The sequence below is a fragment of the Hypanus sabinus genome, chromosome 1, assembly GCF_030144855.1.
Source record: "Hypanus sabinus isolate sHypSab1 chromosome 1, sHypSab1.hap1, whole genome shotgun sequence".
Classification (NCBI taxonomy): domain Eukaryota; kingdom Metazoa; phylum Chordata; class Chondrichthyes; order Myliobatiformes; family Dasyatidae; genus Hypanus; species Hypanus sabinus.
In genome coordinates this window covers 41,079,034-41,099,741 of record NC_082706.1, presented here as the reverse complement: position 1 = coordinate 41,099,741, position 20,708 = coordinate 41,079,034, and the positions used below count along the sequence as shown (strand labels likewise).

Sequence of the window (20,708 nt, the reverse complement as noted above, 5' to 3'; positions counted from 1 at the left end):
TCTTTCTTTTGGGGCCAGTCTCCATTTAGTGTTCTGACTTCAGGAGGTGGGGAGGGTTTGTCACCAGGGTTTGGGAGGTATAGGGGTGATCTTACTCAGGCCTGGAAAATTTGGAGGGGTTGTGACACGGGAGATGGTGAATCAGGAAGTAGAGGGCAGAGAGGGAGAGAAAGAGGCAAAGAGTGAGGGATGAGGGGAAAGGCAGAAGGTAATGAGGGAGAGAGGATGGAGAGAAGAGAGGTTGAGTGATAGGATGGGAAGGAGATGTCGAGAGGGGGATGAGTGAGAGTGGAGGCAAGAAGATGGCAAGAGACAGCCTAGCAGGAAAAGGTGATAAGGAAGGGGGGATATGAAGGGGAGAGCAGATGGAAAGAGGGGGTCGAGGGGGAGCGGTGACAGGAAGAGGGAATGGAGAGGGGGACATGGGGAAAAGGGGATGAAAAGAGGGCAACAAGGGGAGAAGGGGCAACAATGGAGAGAAGGGTGATGAAGGGGAGGGAGAATGGAAAGTAAGGGATAAGGGGGAGAGGGGTACAAGTGGGAGAGAGGATGGAGATGGATCAGGTAGAAGGGATGGAAAGTGGGGAATGAGAGGGAGAGAGGGGTATGGGGAGTGGAAATGGAGACCGGGATGGGGAGAGAGGAGATTGGTTGATAGGGTGAGATTGGTGTTGGGGAGTGGAAACAGGAGGGGTGAAAGGTGGAAGGAGGGTATCAGGTAGATGTTAACTCAGCGAGTGTCAGTTTAGAGGGCTTTTACAAGGTGAGGTCCCAGCTATGCAAAGCCGAGGTGTGGAAACACCTCTTCCCTCTGAGAGTGGAGCATCCTTGGATTTCCTGGCCCCTGAGTGAGTCCGGATCAATGGGGATGTTTGAGATGGAGCAGATAAGTACTTGACAGACCCAGAGTCTCGGTCCAAAGGGCATAGCCTGGGAATTAAAGGGATATCCATTTAGATGAGGAATTTCTTTATCCAGAAGGTGGTGAATCTGTAGAATTCATTGCGAAGGCCAAGTCTGTGTGTACATTTATGGCAGAGATTAATAAGCTCTTGATTGGTTATGCATCTAGGGGAGGTCAGAAGAAAGGGGATGTAAAGGAAATTAGCCATGATTGGATGGGAGAGGAGACTCAATGGGCCAAAAGGCTGAATTCTCTCCTGTATTGTATAGTATGAGGGAGTTGAAAGTTCATGGGAAAGTGTCACAGCCATGGGATTGGGGCCAGTGAGAGGTGGAGAGGTGTCTTGATGGAGGTTAAGAGGCACCGGTAGAGTGGAGAGCCAAAGACTTTTACCCAGGATGGTAATGGCTAGTACAAGGAGATATACTTTTAAGGTGAGTGGAGGAAGATCTAGAGGAGGATTTCAAAGGTAAGGTTTTTTACATGGAGATTGGTAAATTCATGGAACACACTGCCAAAGGGGCAACAAAGGCTGATAACGGCCTTTGTGGGGCAGAAGATTATGGAGTGAGTTGGAGACAGCTCTTTGTGGACTTCACGCGCCAGTTTTAAAAAATGAGCGGGACAGCATTAGAGTGGAGTGGGCAGCGTTCGAGTGGAGTGGGCAGCGTTAAGAGTAGTCAAGCTTGGGCAATAAGTTTGAGATGTTAGAGGCATAACAAGTGTAGGCAGGATGGTAGTTCAGGCAGTGGAATGCTCCTCCTGTGAGATGTGGGACTTCAGGGTACCTGACAGTCTCCCTGACGACTACATCTGCATGGTGCACCCAACCTCGCCTCCTGTGTGACAAGATCAGATCTGGAGTCGCTCAAGACCATTCAGGAGGCTGAAAGCCTCATAGATTACTGAGCTGGTCACACCCAGAGTGCAGGCTTCAGGCAGTAGATGGGTGACCACTAGGAGAAGTAAGGGGTGTAAGCGGTCAGGGTAGGGTTCCCTGTGGCCATTCCCCTCAGCAACAAGTATACCCCTTTAGATACTGTTGAGGGAGTGAACTAACAGGGCACAACTGCACCAGCTGGGCCAGTGGCACTGTGGCTGGTTCTGAGGCTCAGCCGAGAAGGGTGAGGTCAGGCAGAGGGATAGTGACTAAGCAGTTAGAGGCACAGACAGGAAATCCAGTTGCCACTAAAGAGAAGCCATGATAGTTTGTTTCCTTCCAGGTGCTAGGGTCCAGAGTGGCGACAGAAGATTCTCAAGATGTCATGGTACCCATTGGTTCCAATGAAGTAGGTAGAAAGGAGGAAGTAATCCTGCACAAGTGAGTATAGGGGGTTAGGGAAAAGGCTGACAAACAGGGCCCCTCCAAGGTAGTAATCTCTAGCCTGCTTCCAGTGCCACGTGCTGGTCAGGGCAGGAATAGGATGAAGATACAGCCGAACAAGTAGCTGATGAACTGAGCAAGGGGCAGCGTTTCAGATTTCTAGATCACTGGGATCTCTTTTGGGGAAGTTAAGAGATACACCTAAACCTGAGTGTGAGTGTGTAAATGCAGTGTGTAGTGAGACGGTGAGGATAGGGCAAAATTGTGGTCAGTAGGGTGCGGTGAGGTGTAACATGGGGGCACAATCTGGGGGGGGGGGTGATGAATTCAGGACTGAAGCTGGTGTATTTGAACGTGCTCAATACATGGACTAAGGTAGATTATCTGGTAGCGCAGTTAGAGTTTGGCAGGATGACGTTGTGGATATCACTGAGACATAGCTGGGAACTTAACGTCCAAGGATGCAACCTCTATTGAAAGGACAGGCAGGTAGGTAGTGGTGGTAGGTTGGCTGTGTTGGTAAAAAGCAAAACTAAATGCTTTGACAGATCAGAAGATATAGAATCCTTAAGAGTAGAGTTCGGAAGCTGCAAGGATATAAAGATCCTGGTGAGAGGCCCCTGAACAGTAGGCAGGATGTGGGATATAAGTTTCAATGGTAAGTAGAGAAGGAATGTAAAAAGGATAATGTTAGGATAGTCATGGAGGATTTCAGTGTGCAGGTAGATTGAGAAAGTGAGGTTGGCGCTGGATCCCAAGGAAGTAGAATGCCTATGATATGGCTTTTTAGAGCAGCTTGTGATTGTGTCCACTAGGGCAAAGGCAGTTCTAGATTGGGTGGTGTGTAATGAACCAGATTTGATTGGGAGCTTATGGTAAAGGAATCCTTGGGAGGCAATTCTATAATTCACTACAGCTTCAGAGGGAGAATATAAAGTCAGATTATCAGTATTACATGGAGTAAAGGGAATTACTGAGACATGAGAGAGGAACTGGCCAATGTTGATCGGAAGGGGACACTAGCAGGGATGATGGAACAATAATGGCAGGAGTTTCTGGACAATTCAGAAGGTGCAGGATAGATATACCCCAAAGAAGTTTTCTAAAGGGTGGATGAGGCAACCATGGGTGACAAGGGAAGTGAAAAACAATACAAAAGCAAAGGATGGGGTGCATATAATAGAGCTAAATTCAGTGGGAAGGACGGGAGGATCTTAAAAACCAACAGGAGGCAACTAAAAAAAAAGCAAGGAGAGAAGAGATGAAATATGAAGGCAAGTCACCCAAACATATCAGAGGATATCAAATGCTTTTTTTTTCAGATATGTAAAGAGTAAAAGAGAGGTGAGAGTGGATATTGAACTGCTGAAAAATAACATGAGAGATAGAAAAGGGGGACAAAGAAATGGCAGGTGACCCTAATGATCATTTTGCATCAGTCTTCATTATGGGAGACACTAGCAGTATGCTAGAAATTCAAGAGTGTTGGGAGGAAGAAGTGAATACAACTCCTATCACCAAGGAGAAGATGCTTGGAAAGCTGAGAGGTCTGAAGATGGATAAGTCACCTGGACCAGATGGACTGCACCCCAGGGTTCTGAAAGAGGTTGTGGAGGCATTAGAAATGATTGTTCGAGAATCACTAGATTTTGGAATGCTTCCAGGGAATTGCAAAATTGCAAACGTTTCACCGCTCTTCAGCAAGGGAGAGAGTCAGAAGAAAGTAAATGTACTGTAGAGAAGTGTCTGGGAGTGGGTTAAGGCTGGGATCTAATCCAAGGGTTTAGGGGTTTATATATTGAATAACTGATCCCTAGGAGTGGGTTAGAGGCTGGGATCATTACTAATCCTGGGACTGTGTGTGTAACAAAATACCGGCTTCATTGGGAGGGGGAGGTTGGGATTTGAGGAGATCACTTAATGCTTTAAATATTAGCTTTATTTGTCACATATACTTGAAAGACTGAAACATACAATTAAATTTATGTCCCACTTCAGTCCTGCCAAAGGGTTGTGGCCCAAAACGTCAACTGTACTCTTTTCCCAGATGCTGCCTGGCCTGCTGAGTTCCTCCAGCATTTTGTGTGTGTTTGCATTTCCAGCATCTGCAGATTTTCTCTTGTTTATACGGTGAAATGTGTCTTTTGCGTCAAGGAGACACACAGCCTGGGGATTGTGTTGAGCAGCCCACAAGTGTCACCACGCTTCCAGCACCAACGTAGCTAGTCCTCAACTTACTAACCCTACCGGTACACGTAGAAGGAAGGTGGAGAAACACGGTGAAACCCGCACAGTAAAACCTCCTCACAGGTAGCGACGGGTGTCAAACCCTGATACTGTGATCTAATTGTGCTACAGTGACATCCGTTGTACCCTTGGAGATCTCCTTGCAGGGACTTCTGCTCGTTCTCAGGCACCGACTACTGCTCTGTCACTGACTGCCTCATTATCCCCTCCCCAACAGGCTTCGCGTTTCCGGACTGGGCCTACAAGCCGGAGTCGAGCCCCGGGTCACGGCAGATCCAGCTCTGGCACTTCATTCTGGAGCTGTTGCGGAAGGAGGAGTACCACGATGTGATCGCATGGCAGGGCGACTACGGCGAGTTTGTCATCAAGGACCCCGACGAGGTGGCCCGGCTGTGGGGGGTCCGCAAGTGCAAGCCCCAGATGAACTACGACAAGCTGAGCCGGGCGCTGAGGTGAGTCCAGGCCTGCGGGGTGGGGGGGGGGGGGGGGTTGGTGCCACTGAATTGAGCCCCATGCTCTGATCCCGGCCAAGGCTGGGTGAGGGATCTGTCCATGGAACTCTGGTCTCCCTTGGGTATGGGAGGGGCCTGCTCTCCTCACAAGCGGTGGGACTCTACCTGACGTACATAGATATGCGTGTGGTGTATGCGGGTCCACAGTTGTGACGGTGTGTGGGAGGTGCGATCCGACACTCTGCTGAGAAATCGACAGTGGTGGAGCGCTGCACTGCGAGAGGGGTGGCGAGGAGGCATATAGAGAGAGCCAGGGAGAGTGGGGCAGTTGGAAATGAGATATCAGGACTGAGGGGGAGAACGAGCATTCGTGATCAGGGTTTCAGAGCGCACAGGGTGTGGGGAGCAGGTCTGGGTGACATGGCAGGTGGACTGTTGGTGCCCCTGTCTGTTGGTCAGATCCCCAGATGTATCTGTACAGGACCCAAGTTCCACAGGCTGAATGTCCGGGAGAGTGAGGTACAGCATGGTGTGGGGCGTCAGACCCTGTCTGCAGCCTGAGGCCTCTGCTGCCTTCCTAAGGGTAGTGGGGTCCAGATGTGGGGAATTCCCCCTTTTGCCTGGTACAGTCTCAGGGAAAGAGGGAGAAAGAGAAGGGTAGGGAGAGAAAAAGGGAGGGGATGGGGAGATGAAGAGAGAGGAAATGTTATAGGGAGGGTGAATGAATGTGAGAGGGACGAGTGGGGAGAGGAAGTGATAATTTGAGAGCCAGTGGTGGGGGGAGTGGGTGGAGACAGCCTGAGAGAGCAAAGATGGGAGCGAGGGCTGACATGGAGCAGAAAGGGAGGTGGGTGGGCCAGCAGAGGTTGAGTTTCTGCCGGGGGACGAGGTGTGTGGTCCACTCAGCTCATGGTATCTGTGTACAAGGTAGGGTAGTGGGAAATGAGTTAGTCAGTGTGAGAGAGGGGACTCCTCACCACCCCTCCCACAGTGCCCCCTCCTCACTGGCCCCTCCCACAGTGCCCCCTCCACACCAGCCCCTCCCACAGTGCCCCTTCCTCACTGGCCCATCCCACGGTGCCCCCTCCTCACCGGCCCCTCCCACGGTGCCCCCTCCTCACCGGCCCCTCCCACAGTGCCCCTTCCTCACTGGCCCCTCCCACAGTGCCCCTTCCTCACTGGCCCCTCCCACAGTGCCCCCTCCTCACCGACCCCTCCCACAGTGCCCCTTCCTCACCGGCCCCTCCCACGGTGCCCCTTCCTCACTGACCCCTCCCATAGTGCCCCCTCCTCACCAGCCCCTCCCACAGTGCACCCTCCTCACCGGCTCCTCCCAGGAGTTCCCTCCTCACCGCTGCTGCCACAGCACTCTCTCCTCACTCTCCCTCCTCACCGCCCTTGGAGGTGGGGGTGTTTGGGGGGTGTGGCATTGCCCAGTGATGACACTGACCTCTCGTGCCCACAGGTATTACTACAACAAGCGCATCCTCCACAAGACCAAAGGCAAGAGGTTCACCTACAAGTTCAACTTCAACAAGCTGGTCCTCGTTAACTACCCCTTCATCGACATGGGTGAGTGTCTGTGCACATCGTGATTTGGAGCCAGAGTGGGCCCTCCACCGCCTCTTATCTTGCTATCTGGGTAGGTCCCTCAACAATGTTGCTGGCATCTTGGGGCCCAGGTCCGTCACTCCCTGAATGTGGCAGCACGAGTTGGTAGGTTGGTGAGGAAGACGTGCAGCATGCTTCCCCTCATTGGTTAGGACGCTGAGTTTATAAGTATTTTGGGAGCTATATAAATATCTTTCTGAGCTGTATCGGGAGTACTGTAAGCAGTTGTCTTCAGTCCATTACAGGAAGGGTGTTGAGGCTTTGGAGAGGGTGCAGAAGAGATTCACCAGGATGCTGCCTGGATTAGAGGGTATGAACAACAAGGAGAGGTTGGACAAACTTGGGTCGTTTTCTCTGAAGTGGCAGAGGCTGAGTGAAGAGGCTTATAAAGTCATGAGAGGCATAGATAGAGTGGCGTGGTAGCTTGGAGACAAGTGCACTGTTTTACAGCATCAACTGTACGATTGAGGGTTCAATTCCTGTAAGGAATTTGTATGTCCACGCCCTGACCACGTGGGTTTCCACTCACGCCTCCATTTTGTACCAGTCCAGCACAGGTAGCCTTTTGACTTTAAGCTTGTCACCCCCACCAACAGCTGTGTCTGACCTTGACACACTCCCCTCCCTCTACCCATTATACCCCAGCCCTCTGTCTCCCACTCCAGAGAGTCAGTCAGCATAGAAACAGGCCCTTCAGTCTAACTGGTCTCAGCTGACGAAGTTTGCCATCTAATCTAGTCCCAGTTTCCTGTGTCTGGCCTGTATACCTCTAAACCGTCAATATTTATGTATGTACCTTTCCAGGCCATCCCCCCACCCCACAACCCCCTGAACTGAGTTCACCTGCCCATCATCCTACACTCCACCTCAGTCCACCAATCACTTACTGTCTCACTCCTTCCCCCCTCCCCTCCATTCTCTTCTTATACTGTCATCTCCCTCTCCCCTCTCAGACCTAATGCAGGCTCTCAACATGAAACATCAACAGCACCATCTCCACCCCTGCAGGTGCTGAGCTCCTGCAGCAAACCTCTCACAGCAATGATCCTGGGAGTGAAGGGGTTAATGTAGGAGGAGCCATTGAGCCTGTAGTCATTGAAAGATGAGGGGGAGGGATCTTACCGGATATGGAAAGGCCGAGGTGGAGGGGCTGTTTCCATCTGTAGGAGAGTCTGGGACCAGAGGGTGGTGTCTGAAAGTAAAGAGTCATCTCTTTACAACAGAGGTGAGAAGGCATTTCTTCAACCAGAGGGGAGTGAATCTGTGGAAATTGTTGCCAATGATGATGTTGGGCTATTTAGGTGCGAGGTTGATGACTTCTTGATTGGTAAGGAGGTTAAGGGTTACAGGGCGAATGAGGTTGAGAGAAGAAGAGCAGGGCTTAGGAACAGCCGTTTGGCCTGCGATGCTGTGCCAGAGTAGTACTGAAACACTTAACTAAATTAATCCTTCCTGCCTACACATGGTCCATGTACCATCGTTCTCTGCACATCCATATGTGCAAGAGCTTCTTAAACACCTCCATCGTATCTACCTCCAGGACTACCCTCGCAGCACATTCCAGGTACCGCCACTCTCTGTAAGTAAACTTGCCTTCCACATCAGCTTTGTCCTTAACCCCCTAAACTTAAATGCATGCCCCGTCCCATTAGACATTTTGACTCTGGGGGAAATTCTGCCAGCCTTCTACTCCCTATCTACGCCTCTCATAAACTTATACCGGATCTCCTCTCAGCCTCTGCCTCTCCAGAGAAACAGCCCAAGTTCGTCCAGCCTCTCCTTGTAACTCAAACACTCCAATCCGGAGAGCATCCTGGTGAACCTCTTCTGCACCCTTTCTAAAGCCTCCACACCCTTCCTAGGGACAGCAAGGTAGTACAGCGGTTAGAGAACAGAGATTGCTGATCGGGTTTCGATTTCTGCAAGTGTCCATGAGGAGTTTGTGCGTTTTCCCCGTGACTGGGTGTGTTTCCTCCGGGTGCTCCACTTCCCTCCCACATTCCACAGACGTGCTTAGGTATAGTGAGTTGTGGGCAATGCCACGTTGGCCCCAGAGGAGAGGGAACACTTGCAGACTGCCCAGTGCAGTCCTTGCAGATCGGATTTGAGGCATTTTGCTATAAGTTTGGATGTACCTGTGACAGAGCTAACCTCTCCAAATGAGCAAGCCGAATTGGATGCATAGTCAGCCAGGACTGAACGGCAGAGCAGACTGAGGCAGGATTCAGCTCCTGTGGGCTTGGGATCTCCGTCTCACAGGAGAGGGGAGCGTGTGTGTGTGTGTCTGCAGGGAGCAGGGCCTGTTTCTCTGTGTACGAGAGATGAAGGGCATATCTCTCTGTGCATGTGCTGGTGTGTTTCCGACCGGCTGCTCGGGGAATGCACAGAGCTCTGTCTCCCCCTTCCCACAGCCCACCCATGACCTTCGTAGCAGTGGCTCATCTGAACACGCCTCCACACCTTTATACCCTTCTATCTATAGCCTCTTTCCCACCACTGACTCATTTCTCTCACTCCAGCCCCCACAGCCCCTCCCACACCAACAGAAACATAAATCAGACTCCAACACTGCTTGCTTGAGCTTTATTGTCTTTGAATATTTTTTCCACTAAATCTGAGCCTCCTTCTCCTCAGAAGCTGGAAGGCAGAGGCTGCTGCTATTAATTTCTGGAGCAGAAGAGGCTGAGGGGAGCCCGACAGAGATGTATAAGATCATGCAAGGCACGGACAGGGTAGATAGCTTTCCCCAGGGTTGAGATGTCCAGTGTTGTAGGGCACGCATTTAGGATGGCGGGCAAGTTGAAAGGAGGTGTGCGAGACCGATTTTTCACATCGCGAGTGGTGGATGCCTGGAAGTTACTGCCAGGGGTGGTGGTGGTGGCGGGTATGAAGGAGGGGATTAAGAGCAGATTGAGTTTAAATTGGAATTGTGTTCTGCACAGACATTGTAGGCCAAAGGATGTACTCACCCCCATTACAGGCTTTGGAGGGGGTGCAGAAGAGGTTCACTAGCATGTTGCCTGAATTAGAGGGCATGAGCTGTGAGGAGAGATTGGACAGATGTGGGTTGTTTTTCTCTGAAGCCACGGAGGCCCGATGAAAATTTAAAGGATTCTGAAAGCCATAGTTGGAGAAGGGAGACTTTGTCCTAGGGGTTGAAATATCTAGCACTAGGGGGCATATGTTTAAGGTGAGAGGGTGTCAGTTTAAAGGAGAGATGTGCAGGAGAAGTTTTTTTTCCCTGGAGTGTGCTGCTGGGGTGGTGGTGAAGGCGGGAACGACAGAGGTGTTTAGGTAAGCAACGTGACTGTGCAGGGAATGGAGGCATTGAGCATTGTGCAGGCAGAAGGAATGAGGCTTTGTGAGCTTAATTGGTTCAGTACAACGTTGTGGACCGAAGTGCTTGTTCTGTATGTTATATGCTCAATGGGGATTGTCTGAATCAACCTCCTGTGATGCCAGCGAGGGACTCTAGGGCTTCTGAACAAGAACAAAGCTCCTCTTCATCTTTTCCAGAGACTTCCTTCATTGAGGAAGTCTTACGTCTCCCATCTCAGATTCAAGTGGCAGTTTATTATCATGGGTACACATACCCGGGGTATAAACACCATGAAACTGCAGGAGCAGCGCAGGACAGCAAACATAAATTAACATAATTATACATAACTCGCACTGCAAAGTAAACATAACAACATCTGTGTAAGCTGAAAGAGAGAGAGAAAGTTATACAGTCCAAGTTTGGAATGGTTTCTTCTCATTCTGTTCTTTTACTTGGTGTCTGAATCTGGGAGTGTGCAATGGGACGGTGTGGAGGGAGCTTCACTCTGTGTCTGACCCCGGGAGTGTGTGATGGGACGGTGTGGAGGGAGCTTCACTCTGTGTCTGACCCTGAGAGTATGTGATGGGACAGTGTGGAGGGAGATTCACTCTGTGTCTGACCCCGGGAGTGTGTGATGGGACGGTGTGGAGGGAGCTTCACTCTGTGTCTGACCCCGGGAGTGTGTGATGGGACTGTGTGGAGGGAGATTCACTCTGTGTCTGACCCCGGGAGTGTGTGATGGGACGGTGTGGAGGGAGCTTCACTCTGTCTGACCCCGGGAGTGTGTGATGGGACGGTGTGGAGGGAGCTTCACTCTGTGTCTGACCCCGGGAGTGTGTGATGGGACTGTGTGGAGGGAGATTCACTCTGTGTCTGACCCCGGGAGTGTGTGATGGGACAGTGTGGAGGGAGATTCACTCTGTGTCTGACCCTGGGAGTGTGTGATGGGACGGTGTGGAGGGAGATTCACTCTGTGTCTGACCCCGGGAGTGTGTGATGGGACGATGTGGAGGGAGCTTCACTCTGTGTCTGACCCCGGGAGTGTGTGATGGGACAGTGTGGAGGGAGCTTCACTCTGTGTCTGACCCCGGGAGTGTGTGATGGGACTGTGTGGAGGGAGATTCACTCTGTGTCTGACCCCGGGAGTGTGTGATGGGACTGTGTGGAGGGAGATTCACTCTGTGTCTGACCCCGGGAGTGTGTGATGGGACGGTGTGGAGGGAGATTCACTCTGTGTCTGACCCCGGGAGTGTGTGATGGGACGGTGTGGAGGGAGTTTCACTCTGTGTCTGACCCCGGGAGTGTGTGATGGGACGGTGTGGAGGGAGTTTCACTCTGTGTCTGACCTCGGGAGTGTGTGATGGGACAGTGTGGAGGGAGCTTCACTCTGTGTCTGACCTCGGGAGTGTGTGATGGGACGGTGTGGAGGGAGTTTCACTCTGTGTCTGACTTCGGGAGTGTGTGATGGGACGGTGTGGAGGGAGTTTCACTCTGTGTCTGACCCCGGGAGTGTGTGATGGGACGGTGTGGAGGGAGCTTCACTCTGTGTCTGACCCTGAGAGTATGTGATGGGACAGTGTGGAGGGAGATTCACTCTGTGTCTGACCCCGGGAGTGTGTGATGGGACGGTGTGGAGGGAGCTTCACTCTGTGTCTGACCCCGGGAGTGTGTGATGGGACAGTGTGGAGGGAGCTTCACTCTGTGTCTGACCCCGGGAGTGTGTGATGGGACTGTGTGGAGAGAGATTCACTCTGTGTCTGACCCCGGGAGTGTGTGATGGGACTGTGTGGAGGGAGATTCACTCTGTGTCTGACCCCGGGAGTGTGTGATGGGACGGTGTGAAGGGAGCTTCACTCTGTGTCTGACCGCGGGAGTGTGTGATGGGACGGTGTGGAGGGAGATTCACTCTGTGTCTGACCCCGGGAGTGTGTGATGGGACGGTGTGGAGGGAGTTTCACTCTGTGTCTGACTTTGGGAGTGTGTGATGGGACGGTGTGGAGGGAGTTTCACTCTGTGTCTGACCCCGGGAGTGTGTGATGGGACGGTGTGGAGGGAGTTTCACTCTGTGTCTGACCTCGGGAGTGTGTGATGGGACAGTGTGGAGGGAGCTTCACTCTGTGTCTGACCTCGGGAGTGTGTGATGGGACGGTGTGGAGGGAGTTTCACTCTGTGTCTGACTTCGGGAGTGTGTGATGGGACGGTGTGGAGGGAGTTTCACTCTGTGTCTGACCCCGGGAGTGTGTGATGGGACGGTGTGGAGGGAGTTTCACTCTGTGTCTGACCTCGGGAGTGTGTGATGGGACAGTGTGGAGGGAGCTTCACTCTGTGTCTGACCTCGGGAGTGTGTGATGGGACAGTGTGGAGGGAGATTCACTCTGTGTCTGACCCCGGGAGTGTGTGATGGGACGGTGTGGAGGGGGCTTCACTCTGTGTCTGACCCTGGAGTGTGTGATGGGACGGTGAGGAGGGGGCTTCACTCTGTGTCTGACCCTGAGAGTGTGTGATGGGACGGTGTGGAGGGAGCTTCACTTTTTATCTGATCTGTGCTTTGTGAGGGTGTGAGGTGTCCCAATAGGACTGACTTGTGGGCAGTCACTGTTGGCTTGGACTTTAGCAACATTTGTGAGAAGGTCCCACATGGTCAGGTGATCCAGCAGATCAGATCCCACGGGAATCTTGGCTGCTCTACCCACTTACATACAATGATGGTTTGGTTTCATTAATCAGAGACCGTGAGTAGTGGTGTGTCGCGGGGATCTGTGACTTGTCCCGTCTGTGAACTATCTGGTTCAGAATGTAGTTGTTATGTTTGGGAAGTCTGTGGGTTAATTGCTGATTGTGGCTAGTGAAGAGAGATCACCATCTAAACACTTCTTTTGTCTTCTACCACCTACCTTCCCCTGTCCCTCCCTTTCCCTCTATCCTGTCCTCCCTTCCTCTTCCTTTTCCATATCCCCCATCTTCTCTCCCCCTCACAATACTCCTTCGCTTCTACCTCTCCCTACATTCCATTTCCCTCCTGCCATCTCCATATCCACCATCTTCTACCCTCACCCACCTCCCCACCCTCCACGCCCAAACACCTCGCCCCTCTCCACTATTTCATCCCTTCCTCTTACCCACCCTTCTCTCCCTCCTTCCCCTCCCCCTTTCCCCCAACCCTCTCTCATCTGCACTCTCCCCTACTCCCCGCCCCTCTCCCTCACAGGTGCCCCTGTTCCCCAGAGTGCGCCGCCGGTCCCCTCTGCGGCCTCGCACTTCCGCTTCCCTCCAGCCGCGCCGCCGGAGGTGCTCTCGCCCTCCGAGGAGCTGCGCTCGCCCGCCCCCTACACGGCCGTGGCCCGCCGGCTGGCCCGCGGCTCCGTCAGCGACTGCAGCGACGGCGCCTCCGCCACCTCGGAGGTGGAGGAGGCTTCTGTCACCGAGGAGCGTCGGGCAGGCGAGATGAATGGCTTCCGGCCGGCGGGCGGAGGTGGAGGAGGCGGCGGCGGAGGAGGAGGTCCCCCGGCGCCTCACAGCATTTTCCGCCTCTATCCCAGACACCGCCTGCACCCGGAGGCACTCAGCCCCTTCCCCGTGTCACCCATGGGCCCGGCGGCCTCGTTATTGGCCCCCCCGCTCTCCCCGGCCCTCTCCGTCACCCCTACCCACCTGAGCTACACCCCCTCGCCCAGCCTCAGCCCCATGTACCCGGGCGCCAGCCATTTCTCCTTCAGCCCGGAGGACATGAAACGATACCTGCAGGCCCATGCCCAGAGTGTCTACAACTACCACCTTAGCCCCCGCGCCTTCCTCCACTACCCGCCCACCACCGTCGTGGTGCCCCAGCCCCAGAGGCCCGAGGGTAAGGCCGCCCACCCCCTTGGCCCACCGGCCCCGCTCCCCTCTTCCCTGGGCCCCGAGGAGCCACAGGCCACCTTCCAGTTCAAGCTGCAGCCCCCCCCGCCAGGCCGGCGCCAGCGGGAGAAGGCACCACTGCCTCCCCAGTCCCAATCCCAGGCCCGGCCTGACGAGGGCAGAGAGGGGCAAGAGGATGCCGCAGCCGCGTGTGGTGGGCCCCTGCCCCGGATCAAGGTGGAGCCCATCTCTGACGAGGAGGAGGAGGAGGACGTGACGGTGGAAGTGACAGACATCAGCGAGGAAGAGGAGGAGGTCTTCAAGACGCCGACTGCCCTGGAGACGGCTGCCACCGCCCAGCCGGCAGCTCCTGCTGCCCCGGCCAAGCCCCGCTCTCCAGCCCCGTCCCGGGACGGTTCCCGGACCGCCCCGCAATGCATGCCCCTCAAGCTGCGTTTCAAGAGGCGCTGGAGTGAGGGCGGACCACTGGAGGCCTCCTCTGCCTCCTCCACTTCCTCCTCCGAGGAGACGGACAAGAAGCCAAGGCCCGAGGAGCCGGCCCCTCTCCCCGGAGGGGGAGTGCGACGGGAGAGCACCGATCTGCAGCGGGCCACTGCCGAGCTCTCACTGGAAAACAAGGAGTTGTGATGGTGGTGTCTCCTGCCTGCCCCTCTGTCCCCACTCTCTCTCTCTCTCTCTCTCTCTCCCTCCTCCCATTCGTTCCCTCCCATCCTCCTCCCCTCCCCAAAAGCCATGATCAATCGCCTTCACTTGACACCTCCTGGGTGCCTTAAATCCTTGCGTGCCTCTTCACAGGCCCTCACGCACCAATATTTTGTTCTTTTTTTTGTTCTTAATTTGAGGGAAACGGTGTATTTTTTTATCTGTAAAATGAAATCAAAATCAAAAATTCAAAAAAAAGAATTGTTTACTGGCTTTTTAAAATAATAATAACTTTTATTTTCTCTCGGGAGGGTGTGGGTTGGGGACTAGATCTCTCTTAGGCCCCTTTCTCACTACGTGCCCCCCCTCCTTTTTTTGGACACGTCCTTCATCCTAGGCCCAGACCTCATGAGGTGACTCCTCATTTGGGTAGGAGAGGGAGGGGTGTAAAAATATTGGCCTCGCTTGCATTTATAAAGCCCTCCTCTCCTCTCTGAGGCCTAAATTAATGGGTTTGTGGCTTTTGAGCTCCCACTCCCCCAGCAGAAGGGTGGGAGAACCTGTCTTTGGGGCAATTATGCCTTGGGTATCTGGCCCAGTCTGGCCTTTTGATGCCAGCCATGCAGTTTGGACTCTGAATCTCCACTCCCAGGGACCGCTGGGGTCGGTCCTCTGGACCCATTTCTTCCTGGGCGAGGCGGGTGGCGTTGATGGGATGGAGTGGCGAGGTGGCTGATTGGGTTTTTAATTCTAGAAATGTTTTAAATTCTATTTATAAAACCAAACATTTTACTACATTGGTAGGGAAGGGTCTTGAAGTGGGGGGGGGGGGTTGCAAGTGGTGAGACGGGGTGGTGGGGGCATCTAACCAGCAAAATTTGTCCTGGGCCAAGTGGGGGGGGGGGGTTAGAGGATGGGAAATTGAGAGGATGTATGGGAGGAGAAAAGGAGGGGCAGTAGATGGGAGGTCAGTGGAAAGGGGGATGGTTTGGAGTGTGAGAGAGAGAGAGAGAGAGAGAGAGAGAGAGTAAAGAGGGATTATCAAAATGGAAGGCTACTGAGATTGAGGGAGTGATTAGGTGCAGGCTGCAGAAGGGAGGGAAGGGATGGGAGGGCTTGAGGAGGGAAGGAAGGCAAAAAGGAGTTAGGAGAGGAGGGAATGGGAGGCTAGGAAGGGAGGGATCAGGAGGTGAGGGGAAGGTAAGGAGGGGGGCATGGGAAGTGAGGAAAGGGGTTGGGAAGGGTGGGGAGGAGGGGGGTGTAATGTTCTGACAATCACTTTATAACCATGTATAAGCTTCTACTAAAACTGACGTGACTGGGGTGGGGAGGCTCTGGCTGACACTCGAGGCCTGGTCCCACCTCAGACCCATCTCCCTGCCCCTGCTGGGGTCCAGGGAACAGGGGAGGGTGTTGTAGAAACCTCTCTTGTAACTGCTCCCTCCCACCAACTCGTCCTCCGTCCCTCTCCTCCACCTCTCCCTCCCTCACATCACCTTTCTCCATATCATCACCCCTCACTCTCCGACCTTTCCGGGTGACCAACCTCTGTCCTCCCTGCCTGTCTGTTTCTGATACGGTTCAGTCACCTTTGTAACTCTCCACACCTCCCATCCCTATCTCTCTTCCTCACCCTTCGTCTTTCTGCCCCTCCTCTCCCTATCACATTTCCCTTCTCTCCCTGACCCACACCCATCTCTACCTCCCGGATACTGCTGATACTCTACCCCTTCCTTTCCTTCTCTGTGCCTTGGGTGGTACCTCTCAAGCGCAGAGGTACCCGACAAAATTACCCCACCAAGCCCATGGAGTCAGACCCTGTGCCCCTCCCACGAATGCACTGCCACACAAGAACAGTCAATGCCAGCCCATTGTGGGAGTGGGGGCTGTGGTGGGGAGACAGTACTGACCTTGATTTTTTTTTTTTGGTGGGGGTGGGGTTCCTGCCCACTTTTGGAGTCCGGGATCTCTCCCCGGGACCGTTGAGTGTCCTGGGCCCTACCCCTATCCCTCTGCTTCTGCCTTCTGGGCTCAGAAGTTTGGGGGTGAAGCAGAGGGGGTCTTTGACTTGACCCTCTCCCACCTCCAAGTGGACGTAGGAGGAGATTGTTCCAAGCCCTTCGGGATTTAGTCGCACCCTCCTCCATCTCCTCCTCTCTTCTCCCAGGCCTACCTCTGAGGCCTATGGGTGCCCCTTGCTACCCATCCGCTCGCGAACGTTTCCTCCACCATCACCTCAAGCTGTCCGGTGAGGTGTGGAGCGCAGTTGGATAGGGAGCCCCCTCACCCATTTCCCCATCCGCTTGCCCTCTTATTTGCCGATGGGGCAGTTCCGGCCTTGGGGCCTAGGCCCCAGGGGTTTCTCCAGCAATGGACACGGCACTGTGGGGCAGTGGCAATGTTGGTCTCAGGCTGCCCTTCTCACTTCAGAATGGGGCGAGGAGGGGGCAAATATGGCTCCTTCCCCCCCGCCTTCCCTGATAGCCAACCTGTTCCTCCCACCCCACTATTGCTCTGAGTAATAGGCTCCTGCTGGCATGTTTCTTCCCAGGGACGATGTGACAGAGACGGTGGTGGGAGCGGGGGGTGAATGCCGTACGGGACGGGGTTTGTGCCAGGGTCCCGGGGTTGGGTTTCCATCTCACTGCCTGGGAAAACAGCCCCACACTGGCCCCTCGCCCACCCTCTCCCTAACCCCGTTCCCCGCACATCCCCGTTCTCCCCCTACCTCTCCTCTCTCAGGTTAAAGACCCTGCCTTAGCTAACGTAACTGTAAATAGACATACACGCAAAATGATTCGCGGTTGAAAGACTGTATCATAAAGAATAAACAGATTTGACATTTATGGATCCATTGGCTGTGTGATTTGATCCTATTTTGTTGTCGCCTCTTTCTCATTCTCTGAGGGTGTAACACAGACACCAGCACTGGGCGATGTGTGTGGTCGTGTACATATGGGTCTCTGGGTGTTTGTGCGAGAGAGACCTGTACCCCAGTGATGTGTCAGGCGGGGCAGCACTTCCCCATTTCTCTCCCTCCCACACGGGAATCTCCCACTGTTCCCTACCCAAACCCCAGTCCTGAGGCCTGTGACTCCCCCTACCTCCCTCACCCTGCCACAAACAGGAGAGAAAGCGTCCAGGGTCTGGAGGGGGTGGTGGGTGTGTGTTTGGGGTTCCCCCGTCTCCATCACCTTGTTACACAGTCCACTTTATCATCACTGATGTATGTCGTGAGATTTGCTCTGAGGAAGCAGGGCAGTGCCAGGCATTAAAAATCACTAAAAGTTACAAGAGGAAAATGTAACCATCAATAACTAGTGTAGAAAGATTTAGCAAAATGGTGAGGTAGTTTTCGTGACTTCATGGGCCATTCAGGCATCTAATGGTAGATGTGACGAAGCTGTTCCTAAAACACTGTGTCTTTGGGCTCCTGTACCTCCTCCCTTGTCCTCTCATTACTACATGTCCCGTGTAATGAGGGTCCTGAGTGGTGGACGTTGCCTTCTTGAGGCACCACCTCTTGAGGGTGGCAAGGGATGGAGCTTGCTAAATGCCACACCCCATGCAGCCTCGTGACCCTGAACACTGGGGCCTCCATACCAAATGGTCATGCAACCCGCCTGCAATACATCTCTAGAACTCTGGAAGAGGCATTGGTGAATACCTAGTTTCGAACCCATGATGCAGTAGCGCTGCTGGCGTTAAAACCTTAGGGCCTGTGTTATAGGCAGCGGTTGGGCAGCTGAGACTTTGTTCCAGGAAGTGTGGGAGGCGGTGGGAGGGGGGGTAGCCTTATGGAGGTGTGTAAAATCACGAGGAGCATAGATGGATGAATGCACAGTCTTTCCCCAGGGCTGGAAAATGAGCAGAAGTGTGCTGGTTTAAAGTGAGAAAGGAGAGATTTAATAGCAACCCTTTTCACTCGGGGTGGTCCATGTATGGAATGAGCGACTACAGCAAGTGGTTGAGGTGGGTACAAAACATTTAAAAGGCACATGGATAGGAAAGCTTTAGAGCAGGGGCTCCCGACTTCTTTATGCCATGGACCAAGGCCATTCAGCAAGGGGTCTGTGGACCTCAGGTTGGGAACCCATGATTTAGAGGGATGCGGGACCCCCCCATGTTGGACCTGTGATTTGGAGGGATGTTAGCAAATGAGACTTGCTCAGATGGGAGTCTTTGTTAGCATGGAGCATTTGGGCCGAAGGGCTCATTTCTCAGCTCTTTCCAGTGCCAGGTGTGTCCATCTCGCTGACACCAGACATCTGCAGTTCCTCCCTAAAGGAATGCAGTCACCAAATTTACAAGACCTGTTCTCTTTTGCCCCGAAATCCTTAACAGCAACAAGCGGGACATTGGCCCACAATACTATGCTGACCATGATGTTGAATAGAACTAAATCCAGTCGGCCAATACAATGTCCATATCCCTCCATTCCCAGCACATTCAGGTCCCATCTAAGAGGCTCTTCAACACCCATTATATCTGCCTCCACCATCACCCTTGGCAATGCATTCCCGACACCCAGCACTCTCTGTAAAGTACTTGCCCCGTCCATCTATTCAGTCAATGTTGCGGGGGAAGACGCTTTATCGGAATGTTCACTATCTATTTCCCTCCATAAATGCTGCCTGACCTGCTGAGTTCCTCCCAGATTGTGTGCGTGTGTTGCTCAAGGTGTACTTATGTCCCATACATCTCTGTTGGCATTACCCCCTCTCACCTTAAACCTTCATGCTTAAGGACTTGGCATTTTCACCCCGGGGAAAATGTCTGTCTATGGCTCTTGGGATTTTATAAACTTATGTTGGTGGGGAGGGTCACATTGATCCCAGAACAGGTTAAATGGTGAGTGAGCACAACATTGAGGGCTGAAGGGCCTATATTGTAATGTCTGTGTTTGGGAGGGACAGGGGGTATAAATACCACTGCACCAGACATGCATAGGTACCATCCCTGATGAAGATGGTTTGCCTCCATAATGCCAGTTAAAATCGATGCCAGCCCCGGGCTGGAGTTTATTCATTCAGTGTTCTCCAGCTGCTGCTCCAGAGAAAACTGCTCCCAAGTTTTTCCGACGCCTCCTTATAGCTTGCGCCTCATAAACCAGGCAGTTCGCTGGTGAACCTCCTTCCTGTAATGGGGTGCCCAGAACAGCACACCATACTCCCACCCCGAGTGTAACGTAGAACATTCATTTCTAATGTTGGGTTAGAGCTTTTGAATCACAGCTGTTCACAGCAACCATATCCCTGGAGTTAACTCCAGACATCAGGGACCTGGCTCTGAAGAAATGGGTCCCTCAAACCCACAATTAGTACCTGGGAATTGGTTTATTCTCGTTGCATGCACATAGATGTAGTGAGAAGGTTTTGTTTGTGCCCTATAGATGGAGGCAGCATACAGAATGCTGAATAGAGTGTTACAAAGAAAGTGCAGCGCAGGCTAGGGTCACAATGAAGTAGATTTGGAGTTGGTTTATGATTGCCACCTGTACCAAGACAAAGTGAAAAGCATTCTGTTTATCAGAAGGCAGGAGAATGGGACTGAGTGGGAAAATAAGCAGGCTTGTTGGGCCAAATGGCCTAATTCTGGTCCTATGTCTCAGGGTCTGGGTCAAATCAATAAGGTAAAACAATAACGCGTGACAGCTCCGGAGAAAGTGCCGTGCAGGCAGACGATAAGGAGCAAGATTGTCACCTAGGAGTCCCATCTTCTCATGGGGGGGGGGGGCATTCAATAATCTTACAACAGCAGGGTAGAAGTTGCCCTTGAGTCTGGTGGTGCGTGCTTTCAGTTTTTTTTGTATCTTCTGGCCAGTTGGAGGTGGGGGTGAAAAGGGAATGCCCAGGGCCTGAGGAGTCAGGCTGGCCGCTTCATGGGGCTAGGAGGAAGGGTAGGCAGCGTCCATGGAGGAGAGGCTAGTTTCACCGGCGTGCTGAGCTGTGTCCAAAACTGCAATTTCTTCCAGTCACGGGCAACTGAATCTGGATAGGATGCTTTCACTGGTACTTTGACAAAAATTGGTGAGGGCCAGTGGGGACATGTCGAATTTTGGTCCAGCCCACAAACAGGATGCTTTGGATATGAGAAGCTCTGAAGCTCTGAAGCTCACCCCCCCCCCCCCCCCACACCCCTGGCCTTGGGACTGCAGGCCCACGGTGAGAGTTCACCTTCATTAACTACCGCTACAAGCCCGGCTACAGTTGAGGGTGAAACACAGAATACGGCGGGTCAATAAATGTAGGTAGAGGCTCAGCAGGCCAGGGAGAAAGGACAGAGTTTGTCAAAGTTGTCACCGAACACTCTAACAAACGTCTACAGATGGACTATTGAAAGTGTCCTGAC

The 20,708-nt window shown here is 53.0% G+C and overlaps 1 protein-coding gene across 2 annotated transcripts in view; it reads left to right on the top strand.

The window, feature by feature from the left end:
- LOC132393240 (ETS domain-containing transcription factor ERF-like) overlaps window positions 1-17,211 on the top strand; it is a 50,814-nt gene extending 33,603 nt beyond the window's left edge. For both annotated transcript variants that reach the window (XM_059968247.1, XM_059968255.1), the window contains exons 2-4: window positions 4,693-4,927; window positions 6,393-6,499; window positions 13,066-17,211. In XM_059968247.1, the coding sequence (XP_059824230.1) occupies window positions 4,693-4,927; window positions 6,393-6,499; window positions 13,066-14,342 (1,619 nt within the window). In that variant the 3' untranslated portion in view covers window positions 14,343-17,211. The remainder of the gene's footprint in view (window positions 1-4,692; window positions 4,928-6,392; window positions 6,500-13,065) is intronic.
- The last annotated feature ends 3,497 nt before the right edge of the window (window positions 17,212-20,708 follow it).